Below are 24,076 nucleotides of genomic sequence, written 5' to 3' on the forward strand. Positions count from 1 at the left end.
ATAAATAATAACCAACGTTAATTTTCTAAACTTTGTCTTTAAAAAGGTGCTCTAAGTGATGTGACGTGGTTTTTAGGCTACAACATTTTTCGTCACATACAGTAGCCTAAAAAACGGGTCACATCACTTAGAGCACCTTTAACTTATTAACTTGCTTATTTAGTCATGAGTACTTGATTTTATAGAGAAATACTTACATTTCAAATCAAGCTTTCAGGGGCTTAAAGTTAAGAGAAAGTGTTAAAATAATATCCAACCAGGCTATATTTAACATTAACATCCTAATTCAGTATAGCAAATAGTCAGTCCCAGTCAATATCCCGTAGGCCTCAGATTAACAGACTAGCGTATGTGGGAAAGTGTTCATTTTGGAAAAGATTCTGGAAGCAACGTTATACAAATTGTAGCTTCACATTGTACCTTTGAACACGCTATAAACAGTACACCTCTGTGGTGCCACATCTTCTGAAGTTATGCAGCACTAAGAGGATGCTGAAAAAACATAGGCTGTAAATTATGCAGAGTTTGACACCTTTGCACACACACACACACACACACACACACACACACACACACACACACACACACACACACACACACACACACACACACACACACACACACACACACACACACACACACACACACACACACACACACAACATTAGGAATAACAGACGACCTGAGCTAGACCTATCAGAGAGAAATGGAAACAGAGGATTCATTTAAAAAAGAGCTTAGCAACGTGTCATTAATATCACAGCTTTGACAAACCTACATTCAATCTGCATTTTCTTTTAGGGTTTATTCCTCTAATAACTGGTGGTGTTCTCTCTCTCTCTCTCTTTTTCAGTCTGTTTCTATCTAACCACAGAGGAAGATGAACCACATTCAGACATCTCAGAGGCAAGAAATTGAGGTGTGCAGCAAAAACTCTCTACAAACAGAGATGACATGTAGAGGAAGAGTACACCACTTAAAGATGAAGAAGGAAACAAAAAGCCTGCCAACTGGATGTGTGGGTATTTAGGGGGCAATGTGGGCCTAATAAAAAGCGATTGAATTGTGGGAAATGTAGTATACAGTGTTTTTGGAGCTTCACCCATTCTAAATACTAAAAGTCAGGATATCTTTACCTCTGTTGTTTCATGTTTGATTATTCTATTTTATAGCATTCTCTTATAAGTTTCCCAACTTTATGAAAGTGCAATACTTCCTCTATCCTCCTTTGAGCAGTTTAAACAAGCAGATAGATTATTATCAGTTTAATCACCTGTTGAAACTTATCTTAATGAAATAATGTTCTGTTAGTTATTGCTGACCTTTTTACTTTTGTCTTATTGCTTTGCTTTTATGTTTTGCTTACTTTGTGTTGCTTTTATGAGTTGAGGGTTTTATAACTGCTTTGTGAGCCACTTAATAAAATGCTGTAGAGATAAAGAGATTGTCTTTTATTATATCTCATTATATTATAGCCTTTAAACATTATTATTATTGTGCAGCGCTCCTAATAAAAGCAGTGCTTCATAAAAGCCTACATAGCATATCAAAAGAGAAGAATGGTGAGAAAAGAAGAAAGGTGCATAAAAAAAGAAAAGGTTAAATTAAATATGTGGAAGAATTGACATCCATCTTTCTAGTACAAGCTGAAAGCATGCATTATTCTCACCGGAGGGACTCGTGGTGTGTGTGAGGGGGGGGCTAAGCAAGAAAATACTTCTATCATCTAACAGTCACACACAAGGACGTACGCAGCTCAAACATGTGCACACATGAAAACATGGAAACACACACACTCTGAGATGAAAGGACAGAAAAGCAGCAAACAAAGGATCACTTGCTTATATTTTATACACACGTAAAGGAGACGCCGCTGGTGGAAAAAATGCAGCTTCATATGTAGGTCAAACTGCTGTTTATTATTATTTCCTAGTGGCTAATAGCCTTTCTCCAGCCTAATAAGGCAGAACGTGGCACCGCATTTAACACATGATGAATCTGCGGATAATTAACGCCTAACAAGGCTGTTAATGAGGGTCTTAATGACTCAGATACCTGGCCAGAGATTTGAAGGATCTCTTTAGTTTGGATCGAAAAAACTGAATCTTCCCTCAGTCACTCAGCCAAAGAGAAAAACTGAAAATGACAGTATGTTTATCATACAAGAGGACAGGTTTGAACAATAATAAATCCACACTCATAATGTGTATTCACAAACAAATAAGCACACATTCTGTGCGAAAGCTCTGTAATGGCCTCTTATCACCATGCCTCCAGGGATTGTCTGTCACATCAAAGTTAATGAGTTTGGGGCTTTAGTCTCTAGTCTCATGCCGTCAGAAGTACACTAAACTGCATTTCCTCCTGCTAGTGCAGGTTGAGCAGAATTCATCATCATTTGAAGTTCTTAAACCAATCAGTGACAGGCTTTAACAGCAACAACAGTGTCAGAGGGAAATGTTATTTAGAAAAAAGGCAGAGTTGTCGACATATGGGATGCCATTCTCAAACAGGTACACCTTGGGCTGCCATTTCAAATAATCCACAGAGTTTACTTTTCTAAAGTGAAATTTTCTAAAATGTATCCACAAGTGTGCTAATACCTCACTGATTCAAATATACTGACTGTGCCGCAGCTTAGAGAGTTTTTCAGAGGATGTATTTCAAACACTTTCAAGATGCACATTTCACAGCAACTAAACAGAATGTTCTGTCTATGCCACTATTCTAGCTAGAGAAGCAGTATTACTAATAATCACCCTAGGGTGGCTCCTAACATCCCCACTGATCACACAGCAGCTGGTCTAATGGCAGCACTTGTAGGCCAGAGGTCTAGCTACTAAAGAATCAAAAAAGCTGATCGCATCTGACTCTTTTTATTTACTTCACTTTACTCGTGTCTTGCCACTTTCTCTCTGTTTATATTCATCTCTCTCCCTCTATCACTCTTTCTCCCTCCAGCCGCTTGCCAGCCGCCCCACCCGGCAGCCAGAATTCTCCTTGACCAAACACAGAGTCCCACCCAACACACAAAACACCAGACTCACTTTTAAGAGGGGTAAAAATGCACCACAGAGCCATTTATCAAGTGCATATTTGCTGTTACGTAACTCCTGTGAGCTGGGGAAACCAACATGACTAAAGATGGTTTACATTATGCGCAAGGATATTTTGGCTGGTAGTTATTCGCATAAAAATGCAAAGTGCTTGTGTCAATTTCCTGTTATTGTACCCAAAGTATTTATCATAGCACAACAGCCAGCATTGTCTGTAAGCCAGCAAGTAATAAAGAAACAAAGCCAACAGCTTCGCTAACTAAATCTAAACCGTGTTCAGTGTGACAGCAGATAGTCTTGTCCAGTGGAGGTCATGTCTTGTTACATCCCTCAAGGGAAGCTTGAATAGACTAAGACTGATATCATCCTTTAGCCAACGCTAATCACAAACTGGATGATTCTCCAGGAAGTATGAAAACATTTGGCAAAGCGGGCAAGAGCGTACTTCAAACCACAAATGGATTACAGATGTTCCAAACTAAAAAGCCTTTTTGGATTCTGACAACAGAAATAGAAGTCATCTTTTTAAATGTTAGAGAGAGCTAAAAAAGCAGAACTCATAGAAATATGTCTCTCCTTAGTGAATACGATATAGTTTGTAATTCTCTCGTTTGGAAGGGGTGATATGGAAAAGCAGCTCAGAAAGCTTCAGAGTTTTCAGAGGGAGAAGGATCATTTCCTGAATCAAGTGCAAACAATCAATGAAAGAAAACAAACCCCAACTTAAACCTGCGTTTTCCCCCTAGAGTTTTGAAACCAATCTTTAAACTGCACTTTATTTTTGCACATTACACTACATCAGTTATCTCCATTTCTAAAGCTCTATTTTCTGACAGATCGTGTTCTCTGGTTTTGTGGTTTCATGGGTCTAACATGCCTCAGCTGGTTTACAAAGACGATTTCATTTAGACACTCCCTATAGATTTACTTGTGGCTTGTTTGTGAGGTTGTCCCACACTTTGAAAGGTAAATTGTCCACTTTGGGTACTGCAGTCGTATTAACTTACCTGCAATGTTGTGATTTCCTGAATAATTACTGTGTACTCTGCCATCTCAAATCTCTGTTAAAAGCCTTCTAAGACAGTTTAGTATCCTCACCTTAGAGACTCTTATTTTAACTGACTCTATATAACAGGTGACTTTTTCCAGGAAACCAGCTCCTTTTCACTCTCCTCTTGCCTCTTTCTCGCTCTATTTCCCATTTCCTTCCCCTGTAGTTGTGTGTGAAAGGTGATGAAATGCCTCAAACTGGTGTGATACATGCCACGGACGCTCCCACACCAGTCCCCGCATCAATGGAACAATAAAACTGCAAAAACAAAAGGAAGTGAGGAAGATTTTCCATGGCACAATGATGTCAGGGCCACAGGAGCGGTCGCTGAGTTCACAGCAAGCTTTCAGAGAAAACTACTCTGCAGTTGAGGCAGCGCCAAAACGGGCTCAACAGGCTTAGGACCAACAGCTGGTTCTGGTTACCTAGCAACTCCCAAGCTGGGGGCCTCAGTGATGGGATAGTCAGAGAGTTAGAGGAGGAGGGGGTCCAAGCCGATAACTCAGCAGGCTGTCTTTGTGGCAAGTGCAGCAGTGAGACAGGAAAAGCTTGATATTATGATGTAAAATATTGCCCCCAAAAGGCAACGTGCCACAGGCCACCCAACCTGGCAACCCAAACATGGAGCGTGAGGTTTGCACAAGTGGCACAATCGGTATTTCTCTGTGGCACAAACACAAACATGTTCACAGTGGTAACACACACACACACACACACACACACACACACACACACACACACACAGAGTTTGGCTGCAATTAGCTTCACAAACACAGATGATAACCATTAATGATCAGAGGTTTTCTGGGATGTCACAAATTTTGTTGAATAAAATGTTTAAGGGCATTCACAGCTCTCAATGCCAATGCTCTCTTATACTTCTGTTCTCATAGTGCTGGTTGTGTATGTGCACCTGCATGCTACTTACAATATAAAAACAGCAATGTTACACTCTATAACCACGCATACAAGAAACCAGCGCCTGTATTCTTGGGAGTGTCTAATTTCTTGAGTGTGTTTACGATCCCCTGGCATCCGTAGAAAAAGAATGGAGGTGTAATCTTTTTTTTGGCAGACTTGCCTCCTCCAGGCCCCCACCCGACCCTATCAGCACCCGGCTACACCGCCGCAACCCCAGCCTGTTTCTTGTTCCACTATGTGGACACACAAAGACCTTGTTTGTCCTCCCTCTGCCTGCCCTCCTCCAAACTTATCACCACCCAAACGCCCAGCCAAGAGGGGCGAGGGAGGGGAGAGATAAAAAGATGAGAGAGAAGGGCAGGGCGAAATTACATGTAAAAGTGCAAGAGAGCTCAGGAAGAAAAGGGAAACATACGCTGACATAAAGATATCACAGGTGGTGTCAGTGGTAAATACAACCCAATGTGAGAAAGGCGAGCATCCATCCATCACCGTCTCCTCTTTAAATGTTGTCTTTTGTGCCTCGCTAGCAAGGCCTGAAAACAACCGGGGTCCTGAGACAAAAGCAGCTGTCAGTGCTGATGAACAGCGGACAGTGCACTCAAGCCTTACTAACACACAACACACACACACACACACACACACACACACACACACACACACACACACACACACACACACACACAATATAAACTTTGAATAATCTCTGTTACCTACCCACAGGCAAACACTGACCACCAACCAAGGAGGAGACAACATCAAGAAGTATGAAACAAATTCACATATTAATCTGCAGAATCTAAAAATTCCATACATTTTCCTGTAAAAATGTAACGATATTTTTAGCAAGATTGATTGTCCTAATACACCTAAAAGTTATGCTAACAACACTGATAATTATTAGTAAACAGTGAACAAGGTATTTTTTCAATGCTGAGAAAATTGGGAATTATTATTGTGAGACCCAGAAGTCCCCCTATGATTAAAATAGTGTTTTGTGGTCAAAATTATATTTTTTATATTTTTAACTGGATAGTAGTGATTCTTTTAACATTATTTTCATTTGTATTTAAGCATCAAAGTGAACACTAATAAATCCACATTTAAAAAACAAAGAGCTCCACATACGTCTTTATATCCACAGTACACGCCTAAATACACACCCTGTGACAGAGCGCATTCACACACAGGACCAACTATTAACACTCTCACATAGAGCCACTCATGTGCCCATTCTTCTGAAACCTTTGACCCTTCAAATGACAGCCCATCTAATCTCACTCTCCTCTCGCTGTTCTAGTTCTGTGGTGTCAAACCACACACACACACACACACACACACACACACACACACACACACACACACACACACACACACTTCATTGCAAAAGAATAAGAGGCTCATTAGCCTTAAAACCAAATCCCTCCTCCCCCACCTCTCGCCATCACACACACACACACACACACACACACACACACACACACACACACACACACACACACACACACACACACACACACACACACACACACACACACACACACACACACACACACACACACACACACACAGCATAAACAGCTTTTTATTATTACCCTTGATGAGTACGTGCACACATACACACACGACAGTTTGAAACATGCTCCTTGCCTGGGAAATGCTGTCGCCACATTCTTCAAATCAGGAGCTGCACATGGCAGAGGAAATGTGGTGGAGAGCGACAAAAAAAAAAATGGGGTTGGGGGAGTATTCTCACACAGTATGCCCTGGGGTTATCCTCTCCTCTCTACCTCCTCCTCCAGCCTCCCTCCTTCCCTCTCACTGTCTTCTATTGGTCTCCCTCTGCTTGTTTCCAAATCTGTCCTCCTTCGTCACCTCACCCCCAGAAGCTTCATTTCTCTGTCTCAGACGACTGGTACTCTTGAGCGGGGGAAAGAAATGGAAGGTGGCACAGGAGGGCGGTGGGCGAGAGGGGGGACGGGAGAGCGAGAACTACGATCACTCACTCCCCATGTGGTTAAAGCGGCGCCGTCAACTCCTTTAATCTCCGAAGAGAGGGGGAGGAAAAAAAATTGGATCTCTATTCGTCTTCAGCCAGCAATCGGCACTTCTGAGCGTTCTCCTCTTTACGCCTCTTCAGCCAGATCACTTGTATCTTTTCTCTTCAGCCTCCTCTTTCCTGCTCCGTCTCCCTCCTCTCTCCCTTCACGGCAGGTTTGGGCTATTCATTCAGACGCCAGGCTCACTCCGTCAGCCTTTTGTTGCAAGTCACAGAAAGACAGAGAGAGAGAGAGAGAGAGAGAGAGAGAGAGAGAGAGAGAGAGAGAGAGGAAGGGGTGGGGGGAGAAAAATGGTAAAAACCGAAAAAAAGACAGAGAAAACAAGCCGGTGGCACAGCTATGCAGAAGAAAAGAGGGAGGTAAATAAAAGAGACGAAAGAGAGAGGGAAAAAAATCCTTGAAGAGCACCAGTCACAGCGAGAGGTGCAGCGCTCCTGGCACACGTACGACTCCTTCCATTCTCTCCGACCTTCCCCTTCGCTCAACATATTTCCTTCTCTCTTTTTTTTCCTCTCCTCCCTCCCTCCCTGCCTTTCTGTTTTATTATTTGTGATCTGGCCTTCACAGCTTTAAGAGTGCCAGCCCCTTTCCCCCTTTTTTCAGTCTCACTCCCTCTTGCTCAAACTCTCCTTTACTCTTCCTATCTCAGTCTGCAAATGTTATCCTCGCTCTTTAACGCATGTTGATTGGTTTTGCCGTTCAATGAGCCATTGAGTGTCTAATTTCTAGGCTTTAACACAACATTCACGTCAATACTTGTCATGCTTGCACAAAGGACCAAGACGTACATGCAAAGCCAGAGACACACATGTGATGACAGGACGAATGTAGAAGCTGAGATGAGCACTCACAAGTGCATGAAAACATGCTGGAGGAATGCCATGCAAAGACTAAAGCACAGACATCTGTCAACAGTCTTTTTTGCTAAATTAATTCCCATATGTAAAACAAGTGTATGTATCTACAAGTCTCAACACACCTGCTACTGAGCTCGCTGTGGATCAGAACATGCACAACAAGTGTTTGTCAGAGTGGGGATTATGTGTGTGTAGTTTCAGACACAAGCACATCCACCAAGTTCACCAAGTGAACTTATGGTTACACTTACTGTAGGAAAATCCTTCCCGGAGTCTAATTGATTTAAACCCCAAGCACAGGAGTAACAGATTAACATGTTTACTACGACTCTAGTCTGAGAGGGCAGCCCAACACTTTGTCTCTCACAGACACCTTAAAAAGGATTTTGATAATGAAGGTTAAGAAGGGCGTCCAAGTCATCATATGTAGACACAACAGTGCTTTTGCAGAGGGAACATGCATTCTGTAAATCTGCCATCCATTACAGTTCAGTAGTGCTTTTATAGACCAATCAAGTAATCTAGAAAATAATCAATAGATTAATCAATAATGAAAATCGTTAGCGGCAGCCTTAAAATTGTTCGCATTAGAGCATGACAGAGATATTAACAAAACTGGCAGATATACTGTATGTAAGATATTACAGTGCATAAATGTTTTATAGGCTGCATTTAGTAGCAGATTTGACTCCTTTTTTTAATTCAAGTTTAAAGATTCTATCCAAGCATGTTTAAAAATTGTAAAAATGCATGCAGTGTGAATATAAGTTATGGTTTTTCCACAAGAAAAGTTAAATTATCTAACAAAGAACAAAACCGACGGACTACACTTGTAGAATTCTGCAGTACTTTACATATTGTGTGTATTGTAGGGTACTGCATGTGTTTACTGTAAATTCTGTAAATTGCTCCATTGAGCAGGTTTGGTTACAACATGTAACCGGAGCCCACAAACCAGGCCTGGAGTAAACAAACCTCATTCATGAAAAGAGAGCAATGGAGGGAGAAGGGGTCTACGGTAAAATGTACCATCCCATCTGCCTCTTGTGATCTACATGATGTGATGTTGCCAAATGATGGAAGCACAGATGAGAGTAGGAGGAGAAGAGGGGGCAGTGAAAAAAAAACGAGGGAAAAAGAGAGATGGCACAGCTGCAGGTGGACAACAGATGTTGAGGTTTTTTTGTTTTTATCAGGGAGGCGTTCGCAGCAATAAATTCTTGTTCCCCATTCATACCCCGTCTGTGCATCGCTACACCTCTCCAACACCATCACGCTCCTCCACCTTTTTCTTTCTCTCTCTGTGACTTGAGCCAACTGGCTGTGTTGGTGTGTGCGTGTAGTGGTGTGTGTGTGTGTGTGTGTGTGTGTGTGTGTGTGTGAGAGAGAGAGTTAGAGAGAGGGGGGGGCGTTGCTTATCCCTGATGTATGCTGCCGGCTTAGACAAATAGAGTGAACAGGCATCCATGAAAAATGTAACAGTGAACAAATACATGGACTACAGATGAAAATTTGCTTATAGCCAACTCTGGTACTGCTACGGAGCTGTGCATTGTCCTTGTCAAATAAAATAAAAACACACACACACACACACACACACACACACACACACACACACACACACACACACACACACACACACACACACACACACACACACACACACACACACACACACACACACACACACAGCTTTAAAGCGCAACTCTCACCAAAATGCAACCTAGGGTCTTTTTGTGAATGTACCTGAGCCAAACCTTCGTTTAAAAGCATATTTAGGACGGAATCGCCACTTTTAAGATTGACCGTATTTTTGTTCTTCGGTCAAATGGCCTTTTGACTGGGAGCGGTAGGGGCACTTTTATCCTAGCCTCAAAATAGCTATTTTTAAAACACTACGAAGGCTCAACACAACATGAAACTTTGCTCGAAGTATCACCAGGGGCTCTACACCTTAACGAAAGCATTGACAACATTGTTTGTGTACCCAGAGTTTACTAAAAAGAGAGGTTTTTGAACAACTCACCGTAGCTCTTGTTGTTTCCGGCTGCTACTACCTTGTTAGTCAAAACGAGTCGATATCCGAATGCGAATGAACGGACTCCATATGAGGATCCTTTTTCATCTACAAGGTCAATATTGTTTTTCAATAACGACAAAACAAGAAATAATCCGTGCATTTATATGGAACTAAGCTTTAGGAGCTTTCCATCTTTACTCTCCTCCCTGTTACGTTGCATTCGGAAATCGATTGTTTTTGACTGATAAAATGGCTGCGGCCGGAAACAACAAGAGCTACGGTGAGTTGTTCAAAAACCTCTCTTTTTAGTAAACTCTGGGTACACAAACAATGTTGTTAATGCTTTCGTTAAGGTGTAGAGCCCCCGGTGATACTTCGAGCAAAGTTTCATGTTGTGTCGAGCCTTCTTAGTGTTTTAAAAATAGCGATTTTGAGGCTAGCATAAAAGTGCCCCTACCACTCCCATTCAAAAGGCCACTTGACCGAAGAACGAAAATACGGTGGCGCTTCCATCCTAATTATGCTTTTAAACGAAAGTTTGACTCAGGTACATTCACAAAAAGACCCTAGGTTGCATTTTGGCAAGAGTTACGCTTTAAGTTGAGCTTTCTCAGAAATGTGTGTTTTTTTAGCCAAATATCTGAACAAAAAATATATAAATTTAGGATCAAATATGCAGTCCTTGCTCACACACATAATATCACCCTCCCTGTGTGAGACTAAAAACACTGTGAAACACAATCCCATTTACAGTCCTGTGTGATCCTGAACACGACTGACATGCCTACTGAGAAATGTATAATATTTTCCTCGGGTGCAAATGAGATTCATCTGCACTTCTAAACATATCTCCCCCTCGCTTTTGTTACAACACAGCCAAGCAGAGTGTCAAGTTCTGCAACGCCTGGTCAGTCACACACACACACACACACACACACACACACACACACACACACCGGTCAGCTCTGTCTCTTCTTCACTCTGGTTTAACACCCGTCAAGATTTCATTTTCTCAAAATGAATAATTCAGGGTGACTCCCCAGTTGGCACTGAGAGGAGAGGAGAGGAGAGGAGAGGAGAGATAATTAATAAGAGGATGGGTAAGGAGAGGAAAGGAAAGGAACAGGAAGGAGTCAGGGTCTCAGGATTCTCATTTCATTGCTTTTTTTCTTTTTCTTTTGAGCTACAAATGTTTGAGCATGTGGTCTCTTGTGTCTTGTCTCTAGCTTTCCTTCCTCCGCCTCTGCTCACACAACCTGCAGTTAATCACTTCAAGTCTACCTGAAAAGATGAGAAAACAGAAAGAGCTTTTAGCCTCCATGGTCAGACTTTAACTTTTAAGGTCCAGCTTCTTTTGATGACACCCATACAGAATATTATGTGTATCTATACACACACCAACACACACACACACACACACACACACACACACACACACACACACACACACACACACACACACACACACACACACACACACACACACACACACACACACACACACACACACACACACACTACTTGACCCTGACCATTTTATCGTCTGCCGGTATCTATTGTATCAGTGTATACAGTATGTGGGGACTGTTGTAGGGGGGAAAAACATTGTGAGGGGAATTTTTCTCCTAAATATAAATACAAATAATTATCAGTTGCAGTCATAGACCAGATAAAAAATTAACAAGAAAACTAATGGTTCAAGTTTACAAAGTGTTTATTTTTCTTAAAATAAAACAAAACAAACCAAGAGATAGGATGTCCTCCTGCTTTTCTCCTTTCTTTCACTTGCTCAAAGATGGCATGACCGAGTTTCCATTTATGTAATCTCCCGTCTGCACTCCTCTGCTGATTTCTAAGAATCTATCGCTGCCACTAAAGCCGTCGATCCTTCAGTATCTAATCTAAAGCAGCCCTCTGTGCATTTAACTCCATTCCTTGGTCTTTCTTGCTCAATCTTCTCCTTTGTCCTGCTGTCTTTGGTCGGGTTCAATCACCTCCCATCTTCACTTTCCTCATTTCCCTGCAGAAGGGCTCTGCAACCCACAACCACAGTCTTGAATGAATGTGCTGAGCTGGGTATGACGTTTGTTTAGAAACATATTTCTCCCATTACCTCAAACTTATTTCCCCCCTCTCTCTACTCTCTTGAGTTAGGGGAGTGTTTTGGCCAAATCATTTCCTACAAAGATTAATTTACAAAAGGGAGCTGGGGGAAACAAAGACAAACTTGGATCAATTTATACAAAGAGAAAGAGAAGAAGAGAAAATAAGCACTCAAGATTTGCATGGATCTAATCCTGGCAGAGTGTGACGTGAGACTTTATTCACTCATGAGGGAAAAGGAAATCACTGCCTGATATTAAGTGGAACATCTGGTGGGGAGAGGAACACTGTACTGTGCCACAACACACCTGCCAACAGCAGTTTGCTCATGCTTACACACACATACAAACAACACACACATCATCCCACACACAGGCTGCATAGCTGGTTTTGGAAATTTTCTGGTAATGATATCCCCAATGTTCTTCAACATAGAAACACAGCAGTATTAAACGACAGCTTTAATTATTTCAACTTCTTTTTCGAGAAATCACGCTTTTACCGCCAATTTGGTACCAATGAGCCTCTGCCGCCATTGCTATAGGAAAGGAGCTTCTCATAGGCACCGATCAGAGCTGTGGCAAATAAAAACTGTTTTTTCATTGCAATTGTGAACAAAATCCTGCACCATTGTCCCACAATTCATCCAAAATCCGAGAATGAGTTAATTAAATACAGCTGAATGCATTTTCGGGTTTAGAAAACCCTTTTTCTCCTTACATTTCTGTACACAAGCGTACCTTTGATTTTTTAATCAAACAACCAGATATGTTCTAACACAGTTGCTCATCTTTTGTACAAATGATTCAACCAAAGGACATGCTCACATGGTTATATTCATCCAAGTCTCGGAAGTACTCCAACTGCCAGTTATTATTGTATCCGCACAAAATCAACAGTACTTTTAATTACTTTTTAACTTTTCACAGATAGAAACAACCAAGTCTTTACAGGTTGAAAGGCACAATTAAGATGTCTATGTCTATTTCTTGTTTCTCTGAAAAAATCCCAGTTGAATCCAATGGCTGCATTACTCAAGGTTGTGGCACTGGTAAACCTAACCTCTCAAAGCAGAAGGAAGAAAAAAATATAAAAATCACTGATCACTGAGTGACCAGCAGTATAACAAAAATAACCTTTGACTGTCATCCCTGATTAAGGCCAAAGTTTGACCCTCAGAGTCTAAATGCAACATTGACAGCTAGCCTCATCTCCATGGAGAGTCCAAGGTTGACGGACAGCTGTCACACTTCATTTCCCCTCCCCCACCCAGCAAGCAGCAATCATATCTATCAGTGGCATCTCTCTCCCTCCCTCTCTCCCTCTCCCTCCCTCTTCTCTCTCTCTCTCTCTCTCTCTCTCTCTCTCTCCCTCTCCCTCCCTCCCTCTCCCTCTCCCTCTCTTCTCTCTCTCTCCCTTAATCCCTCACTCAGTGTAACAACTGCCTGAAGCTTTGACCTGGACCCCATTAATACATAATCTGCCATCTCCAGAACCAGACCCTCCCCCATCATCATGCTAGGCCTAAGCAATGAGGAAACATTGTGGCTAGTGTGTCACGCAGAGCAAACTGACCTGAGCTGGCATCAGCTCGCCTGGCTAGAATGGCACAGAAGGAAGCCAACACACTAAGGGTGGAGGTGTGGAAGTCCCACAGTATCATACACAGTGATTATGCCGGGGTGGGGGATGGGGAGGCCTGTTAGTCATATAAAAGGCATGGTCTTGCTCAAGGGTATTCCAAAAAGCATCATATACTGAAGTGGGCGGGGGCATGCCATCTGTATTGTAAGGGCTATTAGTTCAGAGAGAAATAATTTTTGGTTGTGGGTGCAACTCACTGCTGTAACTAATGAATTGTCTGAGGTTGTCACAATATCAGGAGCTCATAGCTAATTGGATTTTAAGGAATGCAAAATGTGTTATTGCTGCTTTCACAATATAATGTGTCTACCTGACAAAATATCATAAATGAAGTTTTAACTAAATAAATATTTTGTTGGATCTAAAATGCATATAATTCCATTGAAAATAGGCAAGAGTAGCCTTTTAATTTTTGTGTATGCCACATGAAAAGAAGTGAATGAATATGATTAATACTTTCTTCCAGATGCATTAGCTCAGCCATCCATTTTGTAAAAAAAAAGATGTAGTAACATGTAAATTTGTGTTTTCTGACAATGGACCGACCCTTTAACCAGAAGCAAATCTGCCTACGATTACCACCAAAACCCACGTTGCCTAGCAACATACAATTAAGGAATATGCTTTCAGAGCAGCTTTGCGGCTGTGTCCATTAACAGATGAAATTACCAAAGCAACAAATGTCAGCCACATGCAAATGAGGTCTACTCTGCTGACTGTATGTGTGTACTAACAATGTGATTTATGTGTATGTGGAAGACTTGAAGGAATCCTTTTCAAATCATGTGTCAGTCTGTTTTGACAGCCAAGAAATGGGAATCTTTTATATATCTGCTCTCTTGGGCCGAAAAATCTGAGAGTACAACAAAACTGCCTCAGTTAAATCATTTGTTCCCAGTCTGCAGTCCATTTTAACATACTGACTAAGTACAGTGAAAGTCTCACAGAAAGCCAGGAGGCTGGTTTCAACAAAATGAGAATATCTGTGGATTAGTGCAGCAGTGGAAATGGAGCATCTGGATTAAACTCCCACCCCCCACCTCTCTCTCTCATTACAACCTGCACAGAGAAAATGACACAATCACACATTGGCCATCAGCACTGTAATTCGATTTGATCTGTCCAGTGATGCTGGTAGTCAGCCTCTGGTGTGCGGGTGTAGGTGGAGAAATCAGCCCTTCTTGTCCAAAATGTCTGAAATATACTTTTATCAGGCCATGGGTGTGAATGTGATAAATTACTGTAGCAGCTTTTATTATGCCAAATTAAAGCTTTAATCTGATATGGGTAAATTATTCATGTGATTACACGAGAATGCATTGACTGAATTAATTTCATTTTAAACTGTAATTGAAACATGAATTTGGGACAAAATTAAACATTTTATAAATTCAGCTAAAAAACAAAAGATCATCCATATATTAAACGTATGCCTTTACCTCACCAGTTCAAAAGTAAACTCTGATCCCTGAGAGGAAAGCTGATCAAGAAGAACTAGACGGAGCTGTTTGCTATTTCATGCAGGTCAGTGGTACACCTTGAAAGCAGCAGAACTGAAGGAAGACTGTGTAGCCCAAGTGGCTGTAAAGCTTTTCCAGGCTACTCTGATGCATCCTTATTATCATAATGCAATAAGACATCCATGTTTACAACAACAGGGCCTTGGGGGCTGTGGGGAGATGGTGCGTGGCAGAGCAGAAAGGACTTCATCAAAAACAGTAGCAGTTACAATGATACCACAGCTAAAGAGCTACATACAACTAATGCTGCAATCACCATTATGCAACTTTATGAATACTGTATAGTTGATACATAATTTTAAAAAGTGGCCTGAGCTTTTGCTCCAATTTCTCAACAAAAGCATTATATAGTCAATAAGAGCTAAATGAGAAAATCTTCGCAAGAAGACTTTGGCAAATGCAATAACACATATTGTTCACACATGCACACCATTGCAAATTAACACACATGCACACCAGGAGACAGTTAACACCACTGAACACAATATCTGAATTTTCTGTTCAGAGAAGTCTTGATGTAAACTAATCACACATGAATGCAGCAAGTAGCAGACTGTAACATAAAGACATTGTGCAGTTGTTAAAATTAAAAAAGGTATCAGAAAAAGGGTGCTGACAGCTGTTCCTCCCAAATCCTCGATATTGTGCCTCATCAATGCCATTTTGTGTTGCGATATGTCATTCTAACAAAGAACTGCATGTGATTACTGAAATAATAAAAAGGACTTTACACAAAGTATATGGAAGTCTGACAAATCTGGCTCTCACAGAGATAAGCAGACAAGAAAGCGGGATTCAACTATCATTTTAGAAACGTGGCAAATGCAGAAACCAAAAGTAGGACAGGGAATGGGTAGCCAGATTGTCTAAGCAAAAGTTATCCTTAATCATAATTATTATTAAATTGTAATTATTAATCATAATCCTGACAGTTTTGGAAAAGAGATAGGCGGCAAGCAATTTAGATTTCGCTCCACTGGACTAGATAAGAAGAAAAGACACACCATTTATCTATTGTTGATGTAATGACAACAAACACGGGAAAGCAAACAAATGATAGCACTGACCAGAAAGATATAACAATTTCAAAAAATGTTCTATTAACATTGTTGGATACAAGCATCATGTATCACACACCAGCAATAACTTTCAGCTAAATGAATCTCACACACAGAGGAATGGGAAATATTGTCTTGGATAAAGCATGCAAAAAATGAAGAGCTCTAGCACAAATCAATTTTCTTATCTATTTAAAACGGCCAAGAGAAAGCAAGACACAATGTATCAAGAAATCAGACAAACAGCAGATGATGAGGATGAAAGGAGAAAAAAAATGGTTTTACTGGAATCTGGAGACGCCATCGTGGACACAATAACTGGTGGACCCGTGCGTCGACTTAGCTTCTGGTTAGCAGCAAGGGCACCTTGGCCTTGGCCTCCCATAGGAACGAGAGCATTGTCTGGTGCAGGTCCCCCACCCTTACGCATCATCTGAGGACTGGGGTGAGGGCTGTGCATGGGTGACAATGGCATTACGTTCCTGTCCCTCTTCATCAGCTCCATGGGCACTGTGTAATTGGTAGAGTATGCTTTTGGTACCTGTTGTGGTGGCTGTTGTAAAGCTGGCATGGATATAGGCATCTGCTGTGGCATACCTGGCATGGAGTGCATAGACCCTGGTATGGCAGGCATTGACCCAGTCATTTGTTGTGGCATTATCTGCATACCATGCATGGGCATCCCTGACATTGTCCCCCCAGAAGAGTAGGCCGACATGGGTCTTGATTGAACAGGCATAAGTGCTCCAGCGTATGGCCCTGGGGTGCGAGGTGGTTGGCCTGGGTAACCTCCAGAGGTTTCCAGGAGTTGCTGAGAGGGGGCACTGTTGGGCCTCCTACCCATTACTTCTCCCATCCTTGGGGAGATGGTCTGCATAGTCGCAGGAGTCTGTGGGTGCATCATTTGGGGGTCCACGGTTAAACTCTGTGGGGGGTGCACTGGATGGTGGTGCTGCTGCTGGTGGTAGATGTCTGAGCGATGGCTAAAGCTATTGGAGCGGCCTCGCATGGGTGTCTGAGGTTGGGAGGGGGCTGGCGGAGCCTCAACGGGCCGCTTGCAGTGGACCAAGCGAGACAGTACACGAGCCTGACCAAGGTTGGGGGCGACGGTGCGGACATCATTCTCCTCCATAACAGCCAGCATGCTAGTGGAGTCAAATCCCTGCTGTATAAGTGAGGAGATGGTGCTCTCTGAGAGGCCCTCATTTCGCAACAGAGCAAGAAACTCAGGATCAACTGTCTTCTTGGGGTCCACAGGCAAAGGTGTCTGGGGGGCTGTGGGGGGAAGAGGAGCAGGAAGTGGAGTGACTGGAGGAGGTGGGGCTGGACATTGGGCAGCCTGCACAAGGGGAGGTGCAGCTGGAGCAACTGAATGGACTGGGGTAGGTGGAGCGGGAAGTGGAGACATCATAGAAAGGTTAGGGTCAGAGATGGGCATGGTAGGGGGAGGTGGCAGGGGCTGTTGCAGATGCTGCTGCAACTGTTCTTGCTGAAGTTGCTGTTGTTGTAACTGATGTTGTTGAAGCTGTTGCTGTTGTAATTGTTGCTGTTGAAGTTGTTGCTGTTGAAGTTGTTGCTGTTGAAGTTGTTGCTGCTGTATTTGTTGTTGCTGAAGTTGCTGTTGCTGTAACTGCTGCTGTTGTATTTGTTGCTGCTGTACTTGTTGCTGTTGTAATTGCTGTTGTTGCTGGATGGTGTAGGGTGAGGCAGTGTCTTGCCTCATAATCACACTTTGATTGGCAGGATCTACTACTAGGCAGGTAGCAGCCTGCTGCTGTGGATCTAATGGGCGGCCATTAACATCAGTATAGACCGACTGACCAGTCAGAGGTGGAGGCTCACTGGCATACCGAGGAGATGCCTGCTCCATACCATAGTGAGCAGGAGATGGCTCTCGGGAGGGTACGCGCTGTTGGCCAGCTGTTGGATGATGGGGAGGAGGAGGTAGAGGTGATGAAGGGGCTTGAGGTCCTACTCTCCCTCCCTGACCCTGATCCCACACAGCACGAGCCCCAGGTGTCATCCCAAAATGAGAGCCTGACCTACTGAGTGGATGAGGGTGAGGCGGCGGAGGATGGTGTTCTGGCCGGTAAAAGCCCTCAGGTGGCCGAGGTGTAATGGCCGGGTCATGGGAATAGTAATCCTGATGTGGAATGGATCCTCGGTGAGCCATGGGTGCTCGTTCGTAGTGGTTTAGATCAGGCACAGAGCCCTTCCTCAGCCCCCGTGGGTCCTGACGCTCTGTGTAAAGCTGTCCGTACAGAGAGTCTTGGTGGCGATACGGGTCACGTTTCAAATCCAGGTCAGGGGGACACACGCCTGACGGAGGCTCGTACCACCCTCCTCCCTCTCCGTATGACAGAGAGCTCCGCCGGCTTGCTACTCTTGCCTGCTGCTCGTAGACACTCTCAGCCCGGTCCCACTGACCCTCATTCCCCCCTAATGTGTCCCAACTGTGGGAGCGACCAAGACTCAACTGTTTGTTAGGGACAAGCATTGGCAAAAAAGGAAAAGCAAGAGAAAATGTTAATGGAAGAAAAAGAAAAAACAGAAAAAAATGCTCCGCTTATAGCTGAGTTTGTGAAAGCAGTCTTTCAAGTCTTCATGTACTGTAGCACCAAAAATGAAATGGAGAGTGGGAGGAGGAGAACAAGCAGAAAAGAAGATGAAGCAGGGTCTACCGTTTCACCGGATATCAGGTTGTAATATTGTAAGTCCGTACTATCAGATGACTCCCCCTTTGGTTGGCAGTCCTTGAATAATTAATCTCTGGTCATGCTGGCTTGTTGTGCGCAAGGAAAGAGGACACCACACAAACACATCACATCACACCAAACCGCACAAACACAGTACACTGCAGAGGTAGCACAGCTACTCCATGAAAGACACAGTAGCAGGGCTGATGAAACGTTGATAAAAAATACAAAAAATGAAAGGAGTCGATAGGTTGGGTTATAGGTTGGAATGGGCAGGGTCTTGTACTAATCCAATAGGGTTTATCTCTCCCTTCTCTGGGACATTTTACTCGCTCTGCCGATTGCTATGAGGGATTACAACTAAATAAAGCCTGTTTAATTCCATTTCCCACTGTGACGTCATGTGAACCAGATACAAGCGTATCTGGTGATGTTGATGATGATGATAATGCCAGCGATTTAGAATCCACCCACAAACCCCTCACCCTCTCCTGAAGAGTCACCTACCTGAAGCTGTTGATGATGCACGGTCTTCAACAGGTTTCAGTTTGCCAGATTCACAGCGCGGGGAGGGGAGGCCAGGCAGGGCGCACGGCCTTATTGAAGGCAAATGAAATACAGTTCTCTCAGCTAAGTCCCATGTGCTGTCAGTAAACATCAAATCCACTCTGATTGGACACTAATCTTCCTCCAGGCCCCATGCTTGCGGCACAGCCACCACGCAACTGCTGCCCAACTCACTCTGAAATGTCCTTGATGCCTCACTGTCACTGCCCCACTCTGCTCGATTTGAGATAACTCAGACCTGCTGTTTGTATGTTAACTGGAGGACATTGAAAATTCTAACCAAGGATTGCACATAGATTGTAGAATGCATAACAAAATCCCCCTGCAATGTTTGTCCTATTTGCCCTCACAATGATTGTCATTTCAAGCAATGATCCCCTAAATTATCAATATTACTGTCTGTCTTGTAGAGTACAGAGTGTTAAATTGTAGAGTAAGTTTGAATCTCAAAATAGTTTTATTTGGCCATTTATATTACTACATGATTTTAAACCATATGCATCTTACTGTCACTAAAATACAGCACCTTCCCCCTCTTTCCTAAAGCTCCTCTGATCTCCTTCACTTAAAGAAGCTCTGTAATCTGGATTTGCCCCTTTGCACAGACAAGTAAAATACTGGGGGAGTGTGGTGTTTGTGCCTGTGTGTGTGTTTGTGCCTGTGTGTGTGTGTGTGTGTGTGTGTGTGTGTGTGTGTGTGTGTGTGTGTGTGTGTGTGTGTGTGTGTGTGTGTGTGTGTGTGTGTAAAAGCCAGGGGGGGAGGTTTTTGTAACAGCAGTTAATCCCAAGCACCTACACTCTTTGCCTTACAAAAACAAAAAACACTATGGTTGTTGAGTTGCAACATAACAAATCTATTTGCTGTAATGCTGCGGCATTATATATTATGCCTTGGCCATGAGCCATACATAAAGATGTAATTAATATATACATTATACAGTATACATTCATTATTTTGTTTAACCAAGGTGGTGTTCAACATTTGACTCTGGGGGTGCACCTGCCTACCTAGCTACCTGCATGTCTCACTTCATGTCACTGTGGCTGAAACCTGATCCCTTCTGCAGAGGATCCTTGTTTATTAATGCATGAAAACAGATGTAAGGTGAGGGAGTCTCCATTTCCATCCAAATCTAATCTCAGAGCTAACCACAGCGTGGGGTAGTAATACATATTTTAGACTGAGAAGAAAGTCTTGTTAATACCGTCTCAGCATATTGAGAAAAGTTCCTGAATATCTTACAGAGGGCCTGTGGAAACTGTGTAGGCATGTCCATCATCGGCACTAATATTTAGTTTAATCACAGTTGTGTAATTAGATTAGGAAGAGATCAGAGGGGGATGGGAGTATTCTGCTGTTTTCACAAGATGACAGGAAAAGCTGATGACAGTGGCTCCAAAACCAACTGCGCAGATGACTGAGAATTTTTTTCTTCTTTTGGTAAGGTCAGAGGAACATTAGTCAGCTTGATGTAAAAAGGTAATTAAAATGGGAAAGAGAGGAAGCGAGAGTGAGCCCTCACAGAGATCTAAAACCGACGGTTAAGATAAATTATCAAATCAAAGATGAGTCATTTTTGAAGCCCATTTCGATTCATTAGGGTTTTGCTGTTATAAAGTCAATCACATTTTTCAGTCATTTCAAGTACGCGTGTCATTCATCACCTAAAGGCACACAGTCTGTCATGTTATTTATTCTGAGCTTATACACTTCATATTCGTAATTTAAAAGCTTATCGACAAATATCATTGCAAGGTCAGATTTTGAGACATGAAAGTAGCTGCTTACAATATTGAATAAATGTTCAGAGCCAATACGCACGCACACACACACAGACAAACACACAGACACACACACACACACGCACACACGCACACAACCACGTAAAGGGCAATAGCCTATAGAATATATCTGATCCCCTGGCTTCTTTCCCCAACCTCATACACTCCTCTCATTAATTCTGCTAGCCCAGCTCTAAGGAGACTCTGGCTTTCAGTGCAGCAGATCACTCATCCCCATAAAGTCAACCTCAAACAGAGAGACAGGGGCAGAGGTGTGTACTCAGGGTTTGCCAATCTAATCCTGACAGGAAAAGTAAATCAGAGTTCTGTTTGCCTCAAACTAAACAATGTTTGACTTTTAAATTCTAATGTTCCTCCATTTGCCATACTTTCCAGACTGTGCACACAATGCCAGATTCACTGTAACAGAGGGATTTAGGAATTAAGCCAGGGATTTTAGAACAAATATAATACCACCCCAGCAGAAGCTTATAAAGACCTTACATTGAATAAGACTTGACTGGTGAAAAATGTGAGTAAAACTTACAGAAACCTTGAGTAAATGAACCTCAAGTGAGGATGCAATTATGCAGTTCAGGGCTCTTTTAACTGGTAATAGATTTCAGAAAACTCTACTTTAGCCTGGTATTACTTTTTCTTTTAAATCTTAGAAGTATGAGAGAACATTGCATTAAGCAGCATTAAGTAAAAAGACAGACATGATGTACAACAGTGAGATCTGTGGCTAATCTGTCACACAAGATGCTTGTTTAATAAACATCTCCCTGTCACTCAGCCCTCTCAGTCTCTACCTCCAAATTAATATTACAGCTAATCCAGCAGGAGAACCAGAGGAGGATTACTATGTGCACGCTTGTTGGTGCATGTTTTAACCATGTAAAATGTTTGCATGCTTTACCAAATGTTGCAATCTGAGGGTTCACATGCAACAAGCCCATTTAAAGATTTGCTGTCAATCAGCCATCCATCTATCCTCAGACACACACATGGAACACAAACAAATTTGGCTTGCATGATCCTGGATCCCCACTCAGCCTTTTGACCCTGTCTTCTGCCGTGCAGCAGAGACAGCAGTGGCCGCGGTGCTTCGTTAATGTCCCTTTTCATTCACACATGCAAAGCGCCGCTAAAGCCTTGGCCTTGGTCTGACGTGCATACATGAATAAAAATCACACACCAACTCAGAGTGAATGCTGCACTGCAACAGAAATAAAAACACTGTCTCCTACAGTGTGACACGTCACATATTGAAGGCATGATTTGAATGTTAAACACACATTGACTTATGCATGAGCGTGGGGCAGAAGGCACTAACTGGAAATGGAATTACAATGCCAGTACGGCTGCAAAGAATGAATCTGTCAGATGAATTGTAATGCACACTTAACAGACATTATGTACATGGCTGCCTTGTATGTGATTCCAGTGGGATTATTTGTCTCTGAAAGCATCTCCATAGGGACTAAATGGACTGTAATTGGAGGTTGATGGCAATGAAGCTAGTATTTATCTAAATGACAATCACATACTCGGTTAGTGTAATTCTGAATTGACTGAAGTTTACAGTATTTTCCATTTTGCTAGTATACATGCACTACATAAAAACAGCAGCAAAAGCCAACAAATTATTTAGAAATTCTCCAATGTTATGGAAAGATCCCTCTACCCATAATCCATCTCTTTTGGGCACATCCTTTCCGACCCATTTTTCATCCAATCTCAAGCCCAATCCGGAGAAGGTACAGGTCGTTAAAATACTTAGTATCATAGCTGAAGAGTTCATTTTGAAACTAGATTTTTTTCCAGGAACTCGATTCAAACTATCAATAACCGCTAAGCTACATGCCAGCTCAAACAGAGGGAAATGCAGACACTAGACGTAAGAAAAGGAAAAACGTACCAGAATTTTTTTACTCAGATGTGCAGAGAGACAGACGCACTTTACTGAGAATAATAACATGATCGCACATGCCGGTTTGCTACAAATTATTACAAGAATTTCATTCCAAAAACAACACTTTCTACTATTTTTCATCTGCTCTATTTCCTTCTCCTTCCCCCAGTTCTCTATGCCCCTCCCTGCCTCTCCACAAAGCCTATAAAGGGGTCGTGGGTTTTGGTGTGGAGCCTGTAACAAGCCCAAGGGGGGGGGGTCAGACCCAGAGACCGCTCCGATGACTTCATACCAGAGCTGGATGCCAGAGTGTGGACGAGTGAGAGGGAGGGATGAAAGCAGAGAGGTGAATGCAGCAGAGCCCTGAGTTTGTGCTCAAAAGCTCCCCCACACACCCCACACACCCCGCAAGAAGGGATGACATCAGGACACCCCCCTCCCTTTTCTTCCACAGCCTCCCTGGTTGTCCTCTCCGTTTTAATTTGAAGCGTAAAATAAGCTTGCAAGAATGTGACAATATGAATAATTCACAGGCTACGTTTTATGGTATTTTAGCTTGACTGGCTACATTATTTACCGTTCACTGTTTAAACATCTCCTCCTGCTGTACACATGACAAAACAAGAGGCATTATCAAGGATTAAAATATTTACTTAACTGCCAACTACAACACTTGGACTCGCCATGACAAATTCCACTACCCCACCTTGTGGTGATGTGTCCAAGCACAGATCTACAACTTGTAAATCAACATTCAGGAACATGCTGTTACTGCGACCTAGTTCATGTCGCAGCGCCGCTCACATACCATCTCTGCCCAGATCAGT

At 42.6% G+C, this 24,076-nt stretch overlaps 1 protein-coding gene across 3 annotated transcripts in view; it reads right to left on the reverse strand.

Annotated features, from left to right (window-relative positions):
- LOC120547837 (C-terminal-binding protein 2-like) overlaps positions 1-24,076 on the reverse strand; it is a 63,174-nt gene that overhangs the window by 14,980 nt on the left and 24,118 nt on the right. Inside the window, exon 1 of one of the 3 annotated variants that reach the window (XM_039783538.1) lies at positions 16,576-19,312. The exons of the other annotated variants lie outside the window; for them this stretch is intronic. Coding sequence (XP_039639472.1) covers positions 16,576-18,787 — 2,212 coding nt within the window. The 5' untranslated portion in view covers positions 18,788-19,312. Of the gene's footprint in view, positions 1-16,575; positions 19,313-24,076 lie in introns of those variants that run through there. 3 annotated transcript variants of the gene reach the window in all.

Source organism: Perca fluviatilis, chromosome 19 (genome assembly GCF_010015445.1).
Source record: "Perca fluviatilis chromosome 19, GENO_Pfluv_1.0, whole genome shotgun sequence".
Taxonomy (NCBI): domain Eukaryota; kingdom Metazoa; phylum Chordata; class Actinopteri; order Perciformes; family Percidae; genus Perca; species Perca fluviatilis.